Genomic DNA, 24087 nt, shown 5'->3' with positions numbered 1-24087 from the left:
CACACACACACAGACAGACACGCACACACACATCTCCCTTTTAAGACTAAATCCGAGGACTTTACAGCATTACTGTGTTCTCAGATGGTGAGAGGCAAAGTTGTCAACAGATTTCATCAGACACACACACAAACACACTATTGAAAGCCACCTGGTCAGGAAATGTGCAGTTTTTAATATTTGTTATCAAGCAGGATTTTTATGTCTTTGCACATGACGATTTTGCATCTTCATATTTTCATTTTTTAATGGGTTCAAATTTGGCAAGAAAACTTTTTTCTTTGTTCTTTGACATAATTTCATATATCCTGTATAGCACATCATACTGTGTATCAGAGCCTCTTGTTTCTATGATGAAAATGAAAGAATATGCAAAAGCATGGATGACAGAAGAAAAAGGATCACATATAGGGTTTGGTAGACCAGTAAGTGGATACGAAGCGGAGAAAAAAATATTTGGAACTTAGTCAGGCTTTTCAATTTTGTGCCAATAACTTAATACGAGATGAGAAACATGCAAAAACTCTGTGCGCATTATGAAACAGTATTCCAAGATGACGAATTTTGATGAATCATCTGGGTTATAATTAATCACAACCTTTGTTGTAATATAAAATACGTGCAGATGTGGCTACAGTATCCTGGGGTCCAATTAATGCATTTTTTACATTGTCTGATAACAAAGTAGAGCCGAGACAGGAGAAAAGCACGCACCCCGAGTGGAGCAGAGCAATGCGCGGAAATCATTAATGAGGGGTAAAAAAAAACAAAAAAAACAAAGACAAAAGAAAGACACAATTGAAGCCATTTCATGTATTGCTTTGGAAATATTAATTCTGTTGTTGTACTGAGTCACGCTAAAAAAGTAATTGAAATTTTAATCGAGAGAGACAGAGTGAGTGAGACAAAGAAAGAGATGTAGACAAAAAAACAAAGGCAGACACATGGGATCGTAATCTGACTCTAAATGCTGATTTACATTATCACAAAAAAAATCTAATTTGATTAATTCATTACTTGTACTTTGTCTTTCATTGTCTCCTTTAAGGTTGACATCACGGATTCATCTGTGTATGCGCTAATATGAATGAGTGTGTTTTAGAGGTCGACCGATAGTGGAACTTTTAAAGGCCGATATATAATTATGATAGTTTGAAGAAGAAAAAAGTAAATAGCAGATCAATCTGTCAGTACAGCCAATATGATATTAATCTCCCCAACCCATTAATCTGTCTACATTTTATGTGTTTGTATGTGTGTTTGGGAGAAATACACACCTCTCCTTCAGGATGAACAAGGCTCCCAGCTGGATAAGAACAGTGGAGGCAAAAACTGCCAAGACCTCCAGTCTTTCAAATCTGGAGATAAAGAGTGAGGAAGAGAATAGGAGATATTAACATCCATAAAATAAACGGGCTTCATTAAATAGCATTTCAGCACAGTGGTTAGCACCTTTTCCTCACTGTGACATGGTTGCAGGTTTGAGTCTGAACCTTCAACCCAGAGTCCGAGTGGATCACAAAATAAAGGTTGTGTATCACTGGCTAGTTTGGCGGTTATACGTCGTATTTAGTGACCCATCGGATTCTGTGACCTACAGTGCTGGTTAGGTTTAGACATGAAGTGTGAGAGGAGTCAGAGGTTAGGGTAAGAATATCAGGACAGGTAATAAAATTTGATGGGTCACCAAATATAGGCAACAGTGGCTTCTAAGATGACTAGAAACTATCACCCACGCCATTAGAGCAAGTATCTTCAGAGGCCAGAGTAAACATTGTTTCCAATTAGTTTTTTTTGTTCACTTATTGATATTTTATAAATGTTGATGGACAATCAGTCTTTATTTATACAGCACCAATTCATAATAAATGATCTCAAGACGCTTCCCATAAAAGAGATGTGAATATATGATATTATATATATTATAATAATGAATTTATAATGAAACCCAAAGATTTATTCTTTCAAATGGATTTTATTCCATGTTTTATTTCATACTACAGAGGCTGTGAAATAAATATAAACAAAATGTTCTGTCAAGTTTTTCAGAAAAACCTCAGGTTTTCAAACTGTGCCTTAGGTTTTAGAATGATTTTTAGAGGACGCCTCAGGTCATAATGGGCTAGTTGATGTCAAATTGTCTTTATGGACCTCCGGCACTAGAATGGCAAGTTTCAATCCAGTCTGTAGAAACTAATAAAGTAAATAAAGAGTATAAAATTTCCAATTAGAAAACCGTATTTCTTGGTGTTGGCTGTTATTTACTTTCACACGTCTCAGAATCTCCCTACATCCACGTTGACATCAACCCTAACATAAAGTTAGAGGTCTGCCATTTCCAAGCCTGAGGACATTTCCGTATTTGTTGAAACTTTAATGCTCATGCTCAGGAGCATATCCTGATGTAACCTCTTCACTGAGAGAGAAACACACAACTGACCAAATTCGAACCACTAACGTGCCCCACAGACATAATTATGACCGCCAACAAGAAGAAAAAAAAACTGCTGGAGCTCTGTGGAAGCTCAGCTCTGCAGGAGGGCTACAGAGGTCTGAACAATGTTAGCTACATTCATTCATATATTATTTCATTTAAGCTGCAAACAATACAAAACAATATTTACTAAGAATTCAATGGGTTTCTGCCAAGTCGTTGTACCACACAGTCCAACATGCACACAACTTTGGCAAGTTTGGCAAAACAAACAAAGTTATTACGTTGACTTAACATATTTTCATTACTGTCAAGGATGCATGCTAAAATCTGCAGTAATCGGTTTGTTTGTTTGCTTGTGCTATTTCAAGTCACACAAAGTCCCATGTCCTGTGAGGTAAAATTACTGTTGTCAATGGAGTCTTTTGGCTTTGAAGAGAAAGTATATCAATTTGTCTTACCTCCTCATTACTCAATAATTACAGAAATAAACTTGTTCATAAATTACAACAGTCACGAAATACAAGCAACTGTTGCTGACCCTCTGACCTCGTTACAAGGTCACAGAGTCTATCCTGCCGCGGCCTGTCCAGGGTGAGCAGCTTTGGCTTAAGGGGGTTAAACCTTGATGTGGACTATCAGTGATCTGGTGTTCAGCAGCAGAAAACCAGTTAACTAAAAGGCCCCGTCCAAGCTAAGTGAGGTGCATTAAGCATTAATGCATAACAGACGTGACCACATACTGTACGTGAAGAGGGGGACTCTTAGACTAAGATCATCCTGTACAGTAGGCGCCCTGTCTCCAACCATCAGTTTAACTAATCCATGTTGTGTCATTTTGACACTCTAGTCAAGGGCTGCGACCAACAATGTTAGTCATCATTGACTTACAGTATCTGATAATTATTTCCATGATTAATCAAGTCATTGCTGTATCAATAAAAAGATCAGAAAGTTTTCAATTCGCCCATTGCAATTTTCAAAAGCCTAAGTCCTCAAATTGCTTATGTTGATCAAGAGTCCAAAAACCCAAAGACCTTAAATTTACAATCATATAAAATGACAGAATGCAAACGGTGCACATTTGTGAAGCATTTTCAAATGACTTCGCCAACTGTTAAGTGATTACCAAAGCAGTTGCCGATTAATCACATCAAAATCTACTAATAGCTCAAGCTCTACACCAGCACCCTTAATTCACATTGTGTTGGTTAGTGTCATCACTAAATTCATATAATAAAAACTGCAGTGTACTTATGGCATGTTATCCTGAGGTTGCCACATTGAAACACCAAATGATTTAATAACAATAAATACAAAGGCGTGGACTATAGGCTATCCCTTGTTAGAAGCCCAAGCAAAGAAACATGCCAAACATATACTATACTGCACTATAAAGGGAAAACAAAGCATTTCTATCCAGTGTGTGGGGTCAGTTCCAACAGGATATATTGAAACTGTAACAAGAATCTTGTAAAGCCCCTTTTATTGAGCGTGAGAGAATAAAGAGAGACCCTTTGTCCAACTGATGAGCCAATGAACAGACACCTACAGGTTAATAGGTTGTCTATGTTTACTGGGAGTGCAGAATGGACACACACACACACACACACACACACACACACACACACACACACACAACACCATACACACTCCCTCTCCCTGACACACTGTTTGGCCTGATCGCCTCCATGCTGTTGGGTTAAAGGTCACGCTCGGTACTGCCAACAGCCTGAGGTTAATCTACAGTCTACATGGGCGCCACACAGAAAACCTGCAGTGTGTTGACATATAATGAATCATATCATCATGGGTGTCTTCCTCAGCACTGTGGATGCCCGGATGCCCTTCAACAGCAGGTTAGAGCAGCGGTGGTCCATAAACACCAACATCCACTGCCGTCAGTAAGAATTAATACAATTTTATGAAATACATCATTAACCTGAATTGAAAAGAGCAACAAATACGACATATTTAATGAGCGCTGCTTTTGGTTTGACATTACCTTGGAATTAAATTGATGACCATGATATCAGGATCTATCTAATTCAGCTCAAGTCACGAGAGTGATCAATCACTTTGTACATTTGCTTTGTAGTAATCAATCAAAGGGGCAACTCACAGTCACGGTTAGAATATGCAATTACAGTTATAGAAAACCCGCACAGTTACCACCTGTTCTACAGAATTTCCTGGAATAATTTAATTTTTTAGCATTTGATGATGATGTTTTAGGGAAACCAAAATTAGATGTTGCCTCTTTAGAACAGCACCACTCTGATGAAACTTCGTCAGCTGTTCCATTAATCATTTCTAATTGTTTCTAATTGTTCTGTTCCTATAATATGACAACTGGCAGTGCTGAATTCGTCATGTCCTCGTCTTCTGATTTAGGAAAGCAGGACTTGAAGCCTCTCTGGTGTGACACCGTTCTTCTTCGTGATAATTTTGTGAATGAAACTTTCCCCACAAACAGTGCAGAACAGGCAAACTAACAATTTTAGAAGTGCCAGTGATCATGCACCCATTCCCATGAACGTGTGGCATTCATTATAGGAAATAGAGCTATTTTTGGACAAGTTCAGGTAGTTGGGGAGAGTTCATTGAGAGCAAACGTTACAGAAAAAAAAAAAAAAGGACAAGAGATTCAAGCCGAGGACATCAAGTCTCATTATGCTTCAATAAATCCGCAGATACACATCAGAGTGCAGGCATTACGTTTCCATCAAACATTAATGCACCTGCAGTAATGTAACCAGACCTAATTTAACTACAGCTACTGCTTGCAACTCCGAACCCCACAACAGAACAAACTTGAGATGAAGGGGATCAGACTAATTCCTGGTGGGCCTGGCTCTGCTCCCACATAGTTTAAATGAGTCAGAAGCTGTTGCTGGTTAAAATGGGCAATCTGCTGCTGAGCCATTGTTCTGTTACTGGCAGTCCGTTACGACAAACACACGCACACACACACACACACACACACCAATGATTCGCTGAAATGAACACACATGAATGCACAGAAGCCCACAAAAAGATAGAGACAGACACACACTGATGTAAACTGAAGCGCAAGCCTAGACACACACACACACACAGGCGCATTATGAGAGTCAAGTGAAGCTGAAAAGTAGATTTCCACTTGATCACCACTCTTCCACACCTCAAGGTTAGAGGTCACTTGTCAGCAGCAAATACACTGTTTGGCCAGTTCACTCACACACACACACATACACACTCACCAGGATAGTTATGTGTTATGTGTGTATTTATGAGCCGTTCAGATAATGGTCCAACAGTAACAGAAGCTTTTCTGTTGATGCTACATCTGTGTTCACTGTGTGTGTGTGTGTGTGTGTGTGTGTGTGTGTGTGTGTGTGTGTGTGTGGTTATGGGACAGCAGTGAATAAGAACACAAGAACAAACACATTTGGTGCTTATGATAGTGATATACACTCAGTTGTCAAATTATTAAGTACTGTTGCTACATTAGTTATATAAAGTGACAACTGAGAGTATAATCCCAGTATAGAATGTGTTAAAGGTACAATTCATGATTTAATTGTACACCACCACAAAAACTGTAAAAGAGATATTAAATTAGTCTGTTAATACAGGAACCAACACTAGAGCACAACAGAAGTTATTGATGCTTTTCTGATGCTTTTAGAGGTTTGTTTACATCAGCACTGTAGCAAATTATTTTTCATCTGTTTGTAAATTTCCTCAATTATAGGTTTATGTGAATGCACCATTAATTTAAAGCACTTAAACCCTGCTTTCAGTCTTTGTATTAAGCTAAGCTAAACCCATCCTGGACCTCTCCCTCTACCGGACGCAAAGACATAAAACTGATACACTGCTGTGCAAAGTGTGGTGCTAAAGTAAGCTTTATTTCTGCTGTTGCATCATTTTTTCCTCCCAGTGGCCATCACACACAATATATTTTCTTCCTTAATGTATGCGAGTAGCAAATGTGCCACAGAGGTTTTGGACAGGAACTAAATACTAGAGTCCAAAGGCAGTTTTGTAACCAAATTAAAACACATAACTTTTCTCCAGTACACTCCGTTTTAGTCAAATCACCAAAGGTTTTCAGCTGTTTGTGTGTGCGTGCATTCTCAAAGTTACAAACACAGTTGTTAACGAACTGTGTGTGTGTCAGTGTATTCACCGGCTCAATAAAGTACATTTCTTCACTGTTATTTTCACAGGCACTCTTCACATGCGGAATACAGAACAACCACATGCAAAAAACCACAATGCTCGCTGACATTTGATTACTGTAAGCATGAGGGACGCTTGCCCACGAGTCCACAGATACATTTCCACATCAATTAATGTCATTGAAGAGCAAAACCTGCTGTCTGATTTACAATATCCAACGTGCACAGGCATTGAGTGACAAGACCTGAAATGGTCGGCACACTTCCAGTAAGGAGGAAAAGGCAGGAGTCCTGGCAAGGATGCTAAGCAGAGTACTGCTGTGGACGGAGGCAGCAGGAAAATAGATTTTAGTCACCTCAGTCCCAAAGCGCAACTAAAAAAGAAAAAAGTCAGCATCTGTGTACGTTATATTTGGAATATTTTCACCACCTTACATTGCATCAGACAGGTCTTTCTGACGGGACAATGAAGTCGTTTCAGTCACCAGACTCCACTGACAATATAAGTAATTTTTCCTTGCGGGACAGGGGAGTTGTTGAACCTCTGCTGCCACAATTGGTTCATTTGTTTGTTGTATACTTAAACTGATGGTTTTTCTTTTTAGTGGGCCTTTTTTTTAGGGGGCTAAAATGTGTTTTCCTGCTGCCCCTGTCCACAGCATTATATTTCTTTGCATGTGTGCACTCCTGCCTGCTTTTCCAAGCTGGGGGTGTGCAAACCACCATCTCCTGTAGGTAATACACTGACTATGGATCAGTGACCTCATACAACCACACCTCAAATAATCTGAACCATCCCTTTAAATTGCTGTCAGATTAATGTAAAAGGGTGCATGTCTGGAAGGGGCTGTACTGTGACATTACTAGTCCTATAATTATATTTCTCGCTGTATATAACAGATTACTATGGTGAACTCACCCAAACGAGAAGACCTGACTGGGCTTCTTCATGGTCACCCAGGAACTGATGAGACAGGTGATCAAACTGCAGGCCAGGGGGAAGACAGGAAGAAAGAACGGAGAGAGAGAAAAATAAGGTGGAAGGGTGGAGGACAGAGAAAGACATAGGGGGGCAAATAAGAAGTCAGTCAGTCACAATGAAAACAGAAACGACAGAGGTCAGCTAAAGTTCACTCCTTGTTTGATGTATCACTTATTCATTATAATCTCTCAATTAATTTTTCATGGGTGGAAATTCTCCATCAAAACACCAAACCCCAGCACAGCTGAGCAGATGTCTTGTTGTCTCACATTTGATTGTGCTTTTGTGGTTTTCACACTCCAGAATAAATTACATGTGTGTAACACTTATTTTCATCACCGAGTAATCTGCAAACCTGCATCTGCAAATGCATTGTTTGGCCTATAAAATATTAGAAAATACTAAACAACAGTTAAAAATCCAAAGAAACTCTTTTTACCGTCATATAAGACTAAATAAATCAGGAAATGTCACACTTTAGAGGCTGGAACCAGCAATGCTTAACAGGCTGGATCATTGATAATTTATGAGATTCAGGTTTTTTCTTCTCTCTGTTCAAACATTGATATGCAGAATATTTTTGGGGAAAAGCTGATGTGAGAAAGCCCACTCATGTTACAGATGATGTGTAGTTCGAGGAAAACATACTCACCTAAAGAGGTCGAAGATAGTGAGATACGTGTAGGCAGTTAGGGCTGAAATGACAAAACAGAGAAAAACAAAGACCATCACAAATCAAACATGAGAACCACGTTAGATACTTTATCAGTGAATACATATGTTTGCTTGTGTTACATGATTTAAATGAATGAAGGGACATTCTCTTTCATCTGCAGGCATGACTAACAGTGCATTTGACCATTTTGGATGATCAGGTTCACACAGGAGGAAAAATATGAGTTTAAAATGATAATGATAACAAAATGTTACACTTGAATGTGCAGGAAATAATTGGAAAAATATCAACCCAGTTTTATAGGTTACAGTTCAGCATATGGGACATTAATCAGCTTTGCATGCTGACATGACAGACTAATGTGAAGACTCATATGAAAAAGGGCAGACAAAATAATACACCTCCCAATATAAAGAAATCCAAAACAGCACCAACTGCAGCCTGCAAAGAACCATGAAGTTGATTAAAACCTGAACATTCAAACTGTCAGGGAGGCAGGGTTCATTGGTGATCTGTCAAATGGTTGTACATGGTGCAGTATAGTGTGTTCTATATGAGAGCTGTGTTCAATGTGTGAGCGCCCCTCCCCAGATGGGAAGACAGGGTTGAAGGGGGTGGAGGAAGTGTCTGACAACATTACAGAAAGCATCCATACAGAGACAGACCTGCAAGATCTTTTTTGTTTAACCACAAACAGCTGTTAGATCTCTTTCTTCAAAGCCACCAGACTCCATTGACAAAAACAGTAATATTACCTTTCAGGACACAGGAGGTGTACACAGACATGATATATTACAAATTTATATCCATATTTTCATCTCAGAAGTCCATTGCAAATCAACATCCATAATTTTTCAAAATTATAGAAGAAAGACGCTCCTTACATTTCCAGACTTGCCAGAGAATCACCATTTTTTCATCCAGTGACAGGTATTGATTCACTGCAAACAGTAACTACTAATTTTGGTAACAATGTGACAAAATGTAAAGAAATACAGGTTTAAAAACAAGCTCAAGATGATGCAAGGTGTCTTAATTTTGTCTGCGGGGGTATTATTGTATTGTATTTTTATTGTTGTTTTGTTGCTGTTGCAGACACAGCCTGAACAGACGTGGGTACAATACACCAAGTCTAAATACCAAGCCATCAAGTCAAACAGTAAGCAGTTACCTCACTAGATAGCTGGCCAACAAGCTTGTCTACTAGCCACTGAATCAGTCATTGAGTTCGCAAGTCACTGAATCACCCAGGCTTTCACTGAGTCAATCACCTGGACAGTAAGCTGGCAAGCAGCCAATCAGCCATCAGGTAAGCCGAAGGACCATTTAGCCAGTTATTAGGCCAATTACTCAGTCAGCCAACAAGCCAATAAACTAATAGGTCATTTAACCAGCCAGCTACTCAGTGCTGACCTGCCTAACTGACTTTCTTCCTGCCTAACTGTCTGTCTTTCTGCCTGCCTGTCTGTCTTAGTGCCTACCAGCCAGCTTTCTGTAATCAGGCTCTGCTGTGGGGGATGAGGAGAGCGGATTAGAGCGGCTTTGTGCTGAGAGGAACATTTTGTTTCCCCACCAGCGGCGTCCATGTTGGCCAACCTGACGCCATGTAATCCTGACAGAGAGGCCCACAGCAAGGACCCAGAGAGACAGACGAAGAGAGAGAGGGAGAGAGAGAGAGAGATAGAGAGAGGCGGCGAGACTGAGGCCAAGTGACAGAGCGACAGGCAGGGAGACAGTGAGAAAGAGGCTAGGAGGAAGACAGATGGATGGACTGAGAGACCGAGGCAGATAGACGGGCAGAGAGAGAGAGTTTAGAAGACAGATAGACATGGTGACGGACATGTACGCAGACAGGCAGACAGAGAGAAAGTGAATGAGTGAGAGACAATCCCTGAAAGAGAAAGGGATAGCAACAGCCTGAAACTAAGGTCTAGAGAGCACAATATTTTAACCGTGAATGTTTGATTGTTTCTTATTTTAAAGGGTAAGTACACCCTCAAATTAGGGCTGGAACAATTAATCAAGATATTATCAAAACTGCAATAAGGCCAAGTGCAAGATCCAGTTGGCAGGAGCTGCAATTGTCACAACATATCATTATGAATGAAGCATTGTGGTGTTACAGACGGCCCTACCGACAAACCATATTCCCCAAACATAATGGAACGTACTTGTCTGGTACAGATCCCAGCAAAAGTCACATCATCTTTTTTCTATTTTTCTCAGTGAAAATGTAAGCCTGGCCACTTCACTCATGTTGCAATTGCAATATCTGTCAAAATAATCAAAACGTGTTTTTTTTTTAAATATCATTCAGCTCTACTTAGAATGTGATTCTGAGGGTGAGAGACACGGGAGTGGCCAATGCTTAGAGTAGCATGGACAGAGATGTAGTCCTCCTGATGATCGCGGTTAACGCTACTGTTCATCAGACCTAAACATCTATTGAAGCTCCCAACAAAGCACAGGTACCGGCAGGCATAACTTGTATTTTACATGCCAAAATGTCAATGAACCGAAGTACATTTGGGTTTTAATCCACAGTTGATGTTTAACTGAATTTTAACAGCAGCTAAACATGACGAACCAGCTGAGGAAAAGTGTCTCGAAAGTGTTGTGATTTCCATCTAATTACATTTCAGTGAAGTTTTGCATGGAGTTGCATTGGTAAATATTGCTTTAGTGTTAAAGAAAAGAAAGTGCAGACAGACCATTTTCAGCAAGTACTGGAGGAAGTACTGAAATTAGTTAATGAAGCAAGTAGTAATACTGCAGTGGAAAAGTACTCGATTACAAAAGCAAAAAGCTGCCAGAGCTCATTATATACAAATAAAACAAAGATTACAATTGCACAATTGTAATTTACACTATCATCATCAACATTGAGGAACAGCCCAAAGAGTTTTTAGCTATAAGTTGTGTCAACGAGTGTGTGTTCAGGTTTTGCAGGGCACCGACAAAAATGGACAAAACTAAAAACCCTACGTAGCATTAGGAAGGGATTTTGGCCTATCAAAATGAATTAGCATTAGCTGTAAGGTACTAGATGGAGTGCCATTACATGTGGATCAGGTATGCTCCCCTCAGGATGATCCTCTGACCTTTCCTCTGACTCTCCTGAGCATCCAGTGCTGAATCAGCCATTGCTGAAAGCATCCTTTAGATACATGTACTGGACAGACGCCTGACTAATGAATGTTTAATGAAACTGCTATTCACTAATTATCAGTTGCATTGTGTTTAATGTCTACAATGCTAAATGCTGTTTAAAGTCAGATTTCCTGGTGCTGTGTCCTGTTATTTTGATATGTAGCTGCTCATCTATCCATAGGGATCAATGGGGTTTGATGTCATCTTGTTGTGTTGAATTAAAAGCAGCAGACAATAAAAGCAATAATAATACAAACGCTGACATCAGAGTGACCCTGAAGCAGGCCGGACCAGATCGATACCTGGGCTGAAATTTCCCCTCGCTGTGCTTGGATAGGTTTACATATACACCGCAGCACACACACACACAACCTGGTTCAATTCCTTTATAAATCTCCTGCTTACAAACACTGACACCCAGAGGACGTGTGGATGTGATACCAGAGCAACAAACACAGCAGACAGGACATTATTCTTGTCTAACACACACACGCACACAGTATGAAATGAGTATATGATGCACACCTTGAACAGAACTACAAAAACATACACAAAACACAGACCAGACACAAAGAGACACCCAAACACTAATGTACACCAGTATAAACACATGTACAGACACAAACAGACACAGAGACAGCTGCCCCACAGGGCCTGAACTCAATACCCAGAACAGAATGGAAGATTAAAATCCCTGTGTTTGTTTTCAGAAATGATCGATAGAGGAGAGGAGAGGAGAGGAGAGGAGAGGAGAGGAGAGGAGAGTTTGAAGTTTGTCAAATCATTCACTTTTCACTTTCTTCTTTCTTTCTGCACTTTGCAATTCCTTACGTTTCATTTTATATTCTTTTGTGTCATTTCCTGACTAAATTTCAGCAGAAAACAATGAGAGGAAAGAAAGGGGATCAAAAAAGAAAGAAGCAAGGAAGGAAGGAAGGAAAGAAGGGGAGGCATATGGAATTAAAAAAGGAAGGAAAAGGGAGGCAGTAAGGAAGGAAGGAAGCAAGAGGTGGATAGACAGATGAAAGAGGAGAAATACGAGCAGGAGGATGAATATTTAATGCTGTCTGCAGAGGAGCAGCCCAAACACACACTCCCACACACGCCTAGTGCACTAACTATAAGCACATTCACAGTAAATGTGCAGGCAAGAGATACAAATATGTATCAGCACATTTATAATGTGAGCACTTCATTAATCACTGCTAATCATCTGAATGAAGTAACCAGGGAGACAGAGTGTGTTCTAAAGACTCTTAATCTGTGTAGGGATACATGATTAATCAAGATCACTCAAGATTCAGTTCAAACTTCAGTGATATCTCTTTCTCACATGACAATGATTCTGCAACTGTTTAGCACCTAACTTCTCCCTCAGAGGCATCAACAAACAACAAGACTGCAATAAAGCATGGAATGGGTTGTAAACAGGTATAAGATGAAGAAATAATAAATAAAACATTTGTGAGAGCAATTGGATAAATCAGGCCAAAAGAAAAGAGGATATAACTTTATCCAGCACAGATTCTGAGAAAAAGAACTTGGAGTGCTTCAAAAATATGTCAAATGCAGTTTTGGGGGTTTAAAGACGATACTAACAGTTTGAGATTTCATTCACTGCAGCGTGTGCAGGCATGGACACAGAAAACTACTACACCACCGACAATGTGCTGTCAAAAGGTCATTAACTAAAGTCTTATGTCTTTGCTCTTTTTTTAGCATCTTTCTGTTTACTTCTTGCTTTGAGGAAATTCTACATTGTGTTTTCTTCAGATGCTGCGTCTTAAAATCGAATGGAAAACATCAGCCGCACCGCTTTCATCGTTTTGTTCAAGTTGCCTAACCAGCCAGTAACAACCACATGCAAAATCACTGCCGGTCAGCACCACAAATCCCTCACAGTAGATTTATAGCTAAATCTGTCCTTGGAGAAGACAAAAAGCCTGGTCTGGATGCGTCTTGCTTCTCTGATCTTTCGACCAGACTGCTCATTGGTCGATTCTTGTCACATGGCCTGTGGTGCGCTTGATGCACCTGAGATTTTTTCATCTTGGTGCGCTACGGACATGGCTGAAAAAAAGAGGCACATCGCTACACATGTGCACCTTGGCTACATTGTTTTTCATTGAACTTTTTATGCGTCTCCACTGAAAATATTGACTTCATGCAACATGCAAAACAGATCCTAATGCCTCCCTCGTACGACGGGGAATCAAAACTTCAAACCTTTTGAGTGCTACTGAAGGGACGTGCAGGAGTTGTTAGTGGATGACAGGCTGGATGCACTAGTCGCGGCAAATATGATAAAATTACTTTTCTGTAGCATTTGTGTGTGTCTACGCAGAGAAAGAAGGACTTTATACCGTGTTCAACGAGTCTTGGTGCCAAAAGGCTGTGACACGTGTTGCTCTATATTCTTTGGTTCAGAAGTTGATCCAAGGTGGTTAGTGATTACACATTTTACACAAATCATCATTTTGCTGATTTTGTGCTTAAATCAGATTATGTTCATATTCTGCACACATACACACACAAAGAATGAGGAGCTGGATTTGCTAACCACAGCAAATAGCAGCTTAGTGTCATTGGTTCCGGTAAACAGTAAAGTGAGACCCTGAGTGCGCACACACACACACACACACACACACACACACACTCACACACAGGGTTGTGGTGTCAGGTCAGCTCGTGTGCTGCAGATGTAAACTAAAAGCTTCTATCGAACGCTTCAACTGCTGCGGTGAGGAGGCTCCCAAGGGAGGAGGAGGAGGAGGAGGAGCATGAGGAGCATATGAACCAGCAAGAGTAAGATGGAGGATGGACTGATATAACACGAGGAGGAGAAAGATGAAGAGAGGGGACGGGAGGGATGGGGAGGGGAGGCTGGGAACACTGCCCAGCGCTGACACTGCTGACCACTGAGGGAGTAACATGACACTGGACCTGAGGGCTACGCCCACACACACACACACAAAGTCACACACCTGACAGACACATACACACATACTCACTAAGGACATGCACACAAAACAAGTGATCACAACACTGTATTAATATTAACATGCAAACACACAGACACACACGATAAACACACAAAGAAACATGAAGAGTCACGCTACGATTTCAACCATGGCAGGAGTCATTTTAGTCATATGGGGAACAAATGAGGCCACAAATTAGTCGTTATTAAGTTTAGTTCGTTGTTATTTCTTGTGTTAAGCACATACAAGCACACAGACACAGACTGAAAACATTTGTGGCACTCTTAAATGATCACATAATGATAATTATACATGTAATGGGCTTGGCCTTCAATCTCATCTAAATCACGTAACAAACAAAGCCATTACACTCTTCGGTTTTTGTAGCTATAGTTAATGCACCTAAACGAGATTGAGATCTTTGACTTGTGGTTGAATTCTGCCTCTCATAAGGCTCCACACTGGGGTTGTTTTAATAACACAATATGCTCAGAATTTAGGTTTGTACAAAACATCAACAGACCGTCTTTCCACTTTACCAAATAATTTGCAATTTCAAGTGCAGCAGCTACTAATTAGAGGGACAATTTATCAAAAGTGATCCACAGAAACAAAAACATGTTCAAAACCCTCAATCCAACACACAAAAACAAGCATCTCTTCAAATGGTTAACACACACATACACACACTCCCTGCTGACTGTGGCCCACACACACATCTCATCATCCTCTGATGTGACAAACAACTTCTGTCGATATGAAACCAGACCTCTGCAGCGTCCATTTATGAAGTCAAATGGATCCTGGTGTCTCCACGTGGGAGTTGAGAGGCAGCTGGTGGTGATATGTTAAACCAAACGTACTGCTGCCCGCCCCGCCTTCAGGCCCCTTGTGTCCTGACCCTGAACCCCGCTGATGATAATCAATGTAACATCATCTGTTAAGACAAAACTGCCATTAGGAGAACTAAGTGCTGGTATGTTCAGGGTTCTCCTGATGACCTGGATCCTGCATTTAAGAGGAGGAAAACAGCCGTAACTGGCCAAATATTCTCAGACTTGTGCACACTTGGAATAAAGGCATATTGCCAAGTTTCTTTATATGGGAAATGACTCCCATCTCTGCCAGTGTTTAAAGAGGAGTGCTACCCTGAGCTGTCACAACCATATAGAGCAGCTTAACACCAGAGGAAATCTCATTTTTGCTGACCTCCACTGATTGAACTTCTCACCCTAATCCATGATTTACTCCAGGGTCTGTCAGTACACCGTGACCCTGCTGGATTTGTCACTATTTTGATGGCCCATGAAGTGGTTTAAGTTATTTAAAGAAAAAGAGGAAAAAAGCCAAAATTCACTGATTCAAGCTCCTTAAATGTGAATATTTCCTCAGCAGGCAGCCCTGAACGGACAATGAACGGGCTGTAAACTAATCTTTTGGGGCAACTGCACCTGATCAAAGTACGTCCACTATGCGCGTTTGTTTTTGCCACTAACAGGCTCAGATTGTTATTCTAAGTGTTTAACCCCAAACAGTCATATCGCTCTCTTCAAAAGCACCAGAGTACTTTGACAAAACCAGTAATTGTACCTCGCAGAACTCAGGAGTTGCTGGTTTACCGCTGCCTCCATTAGTTAGTTTGTTATAGTATAGTTAGTTATAATACCTTAATCCCTCAATAACACAAACAAACTAACTGGTTGGAGGCAGCGGTAGACCACCAAGTCCCATGTAAAATGACTATTTTTGTCAATGGAGTCTGGTGGCTGTGATAAGAGGGATTTAACAGCTGCTAGTGGTTAAACCAAAAGGATCTTGCAGGTCTGTCTCTGTAGGGATCCTTTCCATTATGTTGACACTTAGAATAACAATCTGAGCCTGTCAGTGGCATCAAAAAACACCAACAGATAAACCAAATAATCTGTATTTTCTAAGACATGCATAACAATGACAATGATGCCTTTTTGCATTTTTCAGCAATAGAACTGGGAATTTTTACAAATTTGAAGTCACTTCATCAGCATAAAGCAGTGGCTTTTACTTCAGGTATTATATTTTACTTCAGGTATTATATAACAAGTATGAAAACTGGGAAGAATTTGGACAAATGTCTCCCCTTTTTTCAAGCAAAGTGACAAACATTCAACATGTTCTAGTTTTTCAAATGTGAGTATTTGCTGCTTTTCTTGGTTTTATATCCTTTTAAAATGGAACGTATTTCGAAAAACAAGACATTAGAAGATGTTTTTCCTGATTAGGTCAACATTGTCATGACAAAAAAAAAAACTGTGATAAAAATGATTGTTGCAGCCCAAGTGTTTTGTTGCAGTGGATTGTCCCTTTAAAAGGTAGGATCTCATGGGACTCATACTGAGAGCAAAGCAGATGTGGTGGCTGTTTGGGGAGTAAGAGGAGCTCATCACCCAGATACACACACACAAACACACACACACAGAGTTACTGTGAGTGTGTGTTGGCTGTACTGAAGGCCCTGTGGGACGAACTGCTTCACCAGCTGTGTTCTGACACACAGGAACACCGAGGGCCTGGGGACAACACACACACACACACACGCTACAACACACACAGACGCACACACAGAGCTCAGATCACATGTGCACATTCAACCATCTCTTGATGAGAAACAAACAAACTAATGGATATGCACACAAGCACTGTGCTGACCAAAAATAAATAAATAAATAAAAAAAATGAAGAAAAAAAAAATAATAATAATAAAAAAAAAAATATATATATATATATATATATATAAACGGCAACAGAAATGTATAAAATAACAAAGCCGACCCTTATTTGCATTATTCTTACTCACTCTGACCTTATATTCTGATATTTGGGGTGTGGCAAATTGCTGCTTTTGTGCAATTCATTCTTTCATCTTTTCCTCAAATATATTTTTAAGGCAAACAAGTAAATTTCTCTTTTATTCCTTACTGTCTCATGTCTCAACATCGACCACGAGGAATATGTTAAAGAAACAGTAAACCGACGGGGGTTTCCGTAATTTGTGTCCATCCCGTTTAAACCAGTCACAGTGGGCCCTCTGATGATGCCAAATAGTTCAACAGCACCATGAACTACATCCTCCAAAGTATCATCAATGTATTAGACTGCATTAGCTTTAGGGCTGGGAACTGAGTGTATGTATCAACAGATTCAGTACAGTTTGTTACTGGAGTTTCAGATCGGGCAAATTTACAAATCAGTGTGAAAAGGGTTTTAATCACCATCTTGCTCCTGTTTTAGGGACTGACAGCAAAATTCAAAATTTCCTTCTCTTATCACTGGTTCAGTCTTAATCTCCGACTCAGGTGAATGAAGAGGAGAACAGTGAAGAATAGAAAAGAAAGGAGGAAGAGGAGGAGGAGTGTTTATTCGTCTGTGGAAGAGACACTTGACCTGGTTTTTCAGCGCTGCTCTGGGCCAAAAAACAGCTGGAGACACACACACACACACACACACACACACACACACACACACACACACACACACACACACACACACACACACACACACACACACACACACACACAGGGGGAGTAGATATACATATGGCAGTCAAATAGACAGAAAAATACAATACATTAGAATAATAATAGTGATTCACTAAATATAATATCATATGTTCTGGCCTTCAAAGGAACCATATTGTGAAAATATACAAAAGGCCTTTAACTTGTTATGCTTTTTTAGATATGCGTGTAATGCTCTCTGACTCACGGCTGACGGTTTAAAAGGAAGCATTAAAACCAAGAGATATCATCTTTTCTGCTGTGTCAAAACACTGGTGCCTACATTACCCACAATGCAACTCGACCGTAGACAGTTAAATATGAGATTCAGGTGCGTTAGCAGCTCGCGTAGCCAGCAGCAGAGAGGAGCAGCAGGCTGCAGAGGTTCAACCTCTTTTTTTCCTTTTTTTGTGAACTTTTCAAACTTGTGGTCTTCAGCGCTGCCCGACGCTGACTCATGTGACATCATTCAAACATCCCCGGCTGCCTCTGGAGACACTAAAGGCTTGCTGTAGTACCACTTTTAAACATATGCAGCAGCACTCCCCAACACTGAGTTTGAATGTGTAAAATCTGTTGCGTTTCTCATTTTTTCCTTGAGGAGACACATTTATGATGGCCCACACTTAAGGACAACTGGGCAGATTTTGGACCTGACTCGCCCCTCCCTACAATGACAAGGGTGTTCTCAATTACAGTCTGGTCTGAACAGATTGTCTGCCCAAATGATCCTGTAGTGTGAGGGGTTTACACACATAACCTTAATGTTACTGATTAGATCGGAGTCTCCCCGATTTTGAAACCTAAATATAAAACATGTTTGATATTTCATGCAGTGTAAAAGGAACAGCAATAATTATGGGTGTCAGCGTCTTCCCACCGAATGACCACCAGCTTCTGGTGCTTGCACGCGGTCACGGGGCTCACAGATTACTGGGCTTGTGATTAGAATATTAAAAACTGGTTAAATGTGTCATTATGCCTGTGGTCGTTTTTAAAGTCAGTTAAGATTTGAAAATCCTCTGGTGTGCACCAGGCACAGAGACAAAAGTGCACGCGCGCGCACACACACACACACTCACTCATGGAGGCTGTGGAGGTGGAAGACAGTCCATCCATCCATCAGCTAGGAGGAGAAGAGGAAACAGGAGGGTGGGGTCAGGTGAACGAGTGTTGGAAGACATAGGGGGTTGGGGGGGTGAGTTAAGGTGAAAGACAACTGCTACTGAGCGTGTGTTTGGTCCAGTGAGACAAAAAGCTGATGTCTTTACTTTGTAAAAGGCTGAAAGCTGATCTAGTTGCCCACTGCACAATTTGATACAGGAGGGCCGACGAGACACACACACACACACACACACACACACACACACACACACACACACACACACACACACACACACACACACACACACACACACACACACACACACACACACACACACACACACACACACACACACACACACACACACACACACACACACACACACACACACACACACACACAGTTCTGTAGATTCATCATCAGCTTATGTTTCAGCAACAGTGCAACAACGGCTCTGCTTAAACAGCACTTTGACACACACACGGACACACAACCCAACCTTGAGGTGCACAAACACATCCAGCAGCTGATCGCGCGTCCGCTTGAGTCAACTAGACTAGGGTGAAATGGAGGATCGTCATCGGTGACTCAGTTAAATTCAGCAGATATTAAAGTAGAATCGAGTGCAGTAGAGCCTCGTGTGTACTGAGGGACAGTTCTAGTCCACTGAAAACACAGACTGAATCAGTTTGATGGTCTGGATACGTCTTTTCTCAGCTGCTTTCAGCCAGTTCATTTTCATGAAATGTATCTGTGTTTCAAACAAAGGAACCAAATAAGGTCCAATTCAGTCCAATTCCAGCCTTTTGTATCAGTCTACATGACATTGCACACAGCTGGGGATTACGACTTGGCGGTAAACATTCCTACCCACTTGGGTCTTGATAATTACAGCCTCTACACACTGTGACTCGAATGCAGCATGCCCTGTGCCTGGGGAGTTGGAGAATGGGACCCTGTGAGTGATGATGTTAACCTTTGATAAAAGATATGGAGCTAAGCTTGCATGATTCGTCGTCATTTGTAGTATGAATGGAGCTTTAGCCTCTTTTAGCTCTTAGTTTTGGTTGTCCAGCACATTTCCTATTTGGTTTAATCTCAGTGGCAGCAGGCAGCTGTTTTCTGATAAACCCGCCAAACACGACCTCCTGAGCTCACACAGACAAAGTCGGATACAAGCTGGTGAGGAAAGTGGAACGTCTAGCAGCTAAAAAGGAGTTGGAGAGACCAAACCACAGCTAAAGGGAGAAATGTTTCTATCAGGAAATTCATTAAGTGGCTACAAAAACCACTGCAAATGAAAGATCATGTTACCCTGTGCTGGCTGGATCACTACACAAGTAATTGTTGGCTACGACATGCTGAATAGCAACTTTATATGGTGATAAGATGCAATGCTGCATTTTGAGCATACTCTGCTGCCCCCAAGTGCCAGAAATTGTTGATGCAGTGTAGTAAAAGTGGGCTTCAACTCCTCTAGCACCAACTCCCGGCAAAGGCTGACTGGTCAGCACATGCCCTGCTTCCCATTCAAAGAAAGCCAGCGTGATTTCAGTCACTCACAGGCATTCTGTTATAACAACACTGAACAAGAACATGAATATCTTTCATCATTTCACAAAACTTAACACGTGTGTCAATCTTAGAAAAGCACGTGTAAACCCCGTCTGCATCATGTTCCTCCACAGTCAGTGAACTGGAAAAGATAAAGTCATACACGCACACATAGTGCAATGTGTGTCCTTGTTCTCTTAACTAATGTACACATAATCAAACACACACATCAAACACACACACACACACACACACACACAGGAAAGGACATTAGGTACAGTAGGTCTGGATAAGCTGCAGTCTGATTATCTCATTCAGCAGCTTCTTGGGTCAATTAAGGGTTAACCGCCTCATCGCGCCAGCGAGGCATTCAGTCTATACGGCCACGAGTGTGTGTGTGTGTGTGTGTGTGTGTGTGTGTGTGTGTGTGTGTGTGTGTATTTGTTTGCAAACAGCCTGACAGCCAAGAGGAGAGCATACTGTAGGACCAGATTGCAGTGTGCATGTGTGTATGTGTACGTTATATAGTGTGTATTTACACGTCTGTTAAGCCGATAGTCATGAGCTAATGGGGCCAGAGCAGTGTGTGTGTGTCTGTGTGTGTGTGTCTGTGTGTGTGTTTCTCCATGCGTGTGTTCCGACAGCAGAGTGCGTACATGTACAATATGTACATATGAGGCTTTGTCAGTGTGGCAGTTGCTCTAGAACATGGCATTAGACTTGCAAAGGGGGGTCAACGGGGACGTGAGCGTGTGTGAGCGCATGTGTGTGAGCATGTGTGGGGAGGGGAGGGGGGAGCAGTCCTCTATGTGGGTTATGCTTCATCTAAAGACTGGAGGCCTTGGATGTACACATTTTCCTGACGCACAGTTCCAACTGACCAACATGGAGTGCAATAATCAACAGACACTGCATCAAATGTGGAATCTGAAGCAAAAACTTGGGAATTAACTGATCGCAAAGTTATTTTAAGATAAACTGAGAGAAAACTTAACATTTCAGTTCTTGCAAATAAAGCATTTGATTTCATTAAAAGTCTGAATTCAGAATTTTGGCCGAAAACATGATTTAAACTTTAACATGATACAGTGATTATAATTTGACCTACTAATGTGCTGTATGGACATAGACAGTACTGACAAGGCTGTATACCTGCTGCCTGCAGTATGCCAAAGGAAGATCCCATCTCCCTCCGCTAGACATGATGGATGTTATGACATGTTTTCTTCCAATTCGATACTATAATGATACTTGGGTGCAGATTTGATATGTATTGAGATTTCACATTTTTGCAATTCTACAAGTATCGGGAAAACTGAATCATATACTTCTAGAGACTGATATCATGAGGCATGTTTCCAAAAAAAAAAATCACAACATGTCAGTCAGTCTGTCAGACTTTAATCTGAGCAGCATCACTGCTGTACTGCAGAGAGACGTAGTGAATAAATTGTTCATGTGCAACAGAAGGAACAGAGACATAAACCTGAATACTGAATTAAACTTGAACTGCTACATTCAGCTGTACCTGATTTTAGAGTTAGCAAACATTTAGCAGGACACTCAATTTTATGTCCCACCCCTACTTCAAAATGGGCCAAACGTTCATTTTAAATTCTGAAGTTTTGAATGAGGACTGAACACTATGGTTCATATGAATGATCAGAAGTGGAAGGCAGCGTTTAAGGAAAGAAATATGACGCAGCATAAACCTCTGACCTCCTTACTATCAGTTAACTCGCTTGAAACTAAACATAAAAAGTAATTATACATACACATATACAGCGTCTCCCCTCCAAAGCCCGGAGAGTGTTGACTGTAAGGTTGATTTTAAAATGTTTGTCCATATACATACAAGTCGAAAAGAAGAAAACGTCTGCGAGGTATATGAATAAAAATATGAACAGCACATATACATGTGTGTGTGTGTGTGTGTGTGTGTGTGTGTGTGGAGTCTAATGAAGTGGAAGACAAACACTGAACACTCAACATCTTCAGGGTCTTAAGCCAACAGCTAAGGACATTAAGAGATCCCACTGGCCCTGACACACACACACACACAAACACACACACACACACACACACAGTCAGTGTGTGGGACTGACAGCTGAGAGTAAATGAGAATAATGAGAGTCAGATCGGTGTGCTTACTTGGCAGCAGAGCAGACAGAACTGTGAGTGTAAAAGTCAGGTCCTTCAAACCAGAAACCAACAGTGAGATTTTCTCACAGACAAAAGTTATAACACATATTTTAGACATAAAATTTGCTTGTGCTTAGTCACGTAGGGTCAAAGTGTGATGAGCGTCATGTCTTACGTAGCATAACTCTAACATTAGCTGACGCAGTTGAATAAGGAATTTTGAAATGGCTACAAGGACTGAAAAAGTCAGGAGACAAGAGACGATCGTTTCACTGCAGAGGAGGAAAAAAATACGAACCTGCTTGCTTTTCGTGTTTTTTTTTGTTTTTTTTTTTAATGTTGTTATCTGCAGTGAGAACTTGTACTTTGAATCTCTGTCCTAGAGGTTCCAACACTACAGGTGACAAATAAAACACTGGAACAGTACAAACAGCAAACTAATTACTAAGGAGGATAGAAATAAGGGAATAGGAGGGAACCAGACATCTTTGTGTAGCCTTAACAGATAATTATAGTGAAGTACACCTGTATATCACAAGTATATACATTTACTTGAAAAAAGTTCCTCTCAGCATTTGATTATTAATGTGTTCATGTGTAAACTGACTTTTGAACTCCAGCATCAGTCTTCATCATTTCAGCATCATAAAATATGAAAAATAACTCCAGTTGTCAAACAGGTGTAGTGACCGAAGAGCAGAAAGTCTCCAAAAAGTAGCAGGTGGACATTGTTATTACTTCAGAATATGTTTGCTGCCCCTGTGAGTGGAGGAGACTTTACACATGAGGAAGACTCTGACCGACAGTATTGAGACCGGGCCGCTGTCTGCCCCTGTTGTTCTCATCGGGCCTGAGTATCGACTGCGGTGTCGCCTTCCTCCCGTTTGTTCAATACCTCTGTCCTCTGCTTCCTGTCTGCACGACACCCGACGCCTCTGCTGTGTGTGTGTGTGTGTGTGCGTGTGCGGCTTATACTGCAGTATCTGCAGGACGGGTGGGTGAGCAGGGATAAGGTTGCATGTTGTTCTTTTCATGGCAGCATTTTCCTGAGCGATGGAATCCCTGAGAGGATTTAATGTTGGTGGCAGACAAGAGCCTCGCTGACCATAAACACTGCGCCTCACCACACAACTGTCTCACTGCACCGCTGTACGCAGGACTCTCACTTCTCTGTTCAGGTGATAGATGGGTAGGAAGACAGGCAGCACTGAACTATGTACATACAAATCAATCAATGATACACCAAAACTAGCTTAACTGTCTTCTGTTCTTTCTTTAAGCCTTAACACACCCTAAATCATACCTGACCCAACATTTAACTACTGACTCTGACTTCCTCCTTTAACTTCCATACATTTAAACCT

The 24087-nt window shown here is 41.0% G+C and overlaps 1 protein-coding gene across 1 annotated transcript in view; it reads right to left on the bottom strand.

The window, feature by feature from the left end:
- Nucleotides 1-24087, bottom strand: part of slc30a6 (solute carrier family 30 member 6) — a 67647-nt gene that overhangs the window by 28607 nt on the left and 14953 nt on the right. The window contains exons 5-7 of the mRNA XM_070841562.1: nt 8235-8277; nt 7520-7585; nt 1278-1358 (exon numbers count right to left, since the gene is read on the bottom strand). Coding sequence (XP_070697663.1) covers nt 1278-1358; nt 7520-7585; nt 8235-8277 — 190 coding nt within the window. The remainder of the gene's footprint in view (nt 1-1277; nt 1359-7519; nt 7586-8234; nt 8278-24087) is intronic.

Source organism: Pempheris klunzingeri, chromosome 12 (genome assembly GCF_042242105.1).
Source record: "Pempheris klunzingeri isolate RE-2024b chromosome 12, fPemKlu1.hap1, whole genome shotgun sequence".
In the NCBI taxonomy this organism is placed as follows: Eukaryota; Metazoa; Chordata; class Actinopteri; order Acropomatiformes; family Pempheridae; genus Pempheris; species Pempheris klunzingeri.
This window is presented reverse-complemented; position numbering and strand designations above follow the sequence as displayed.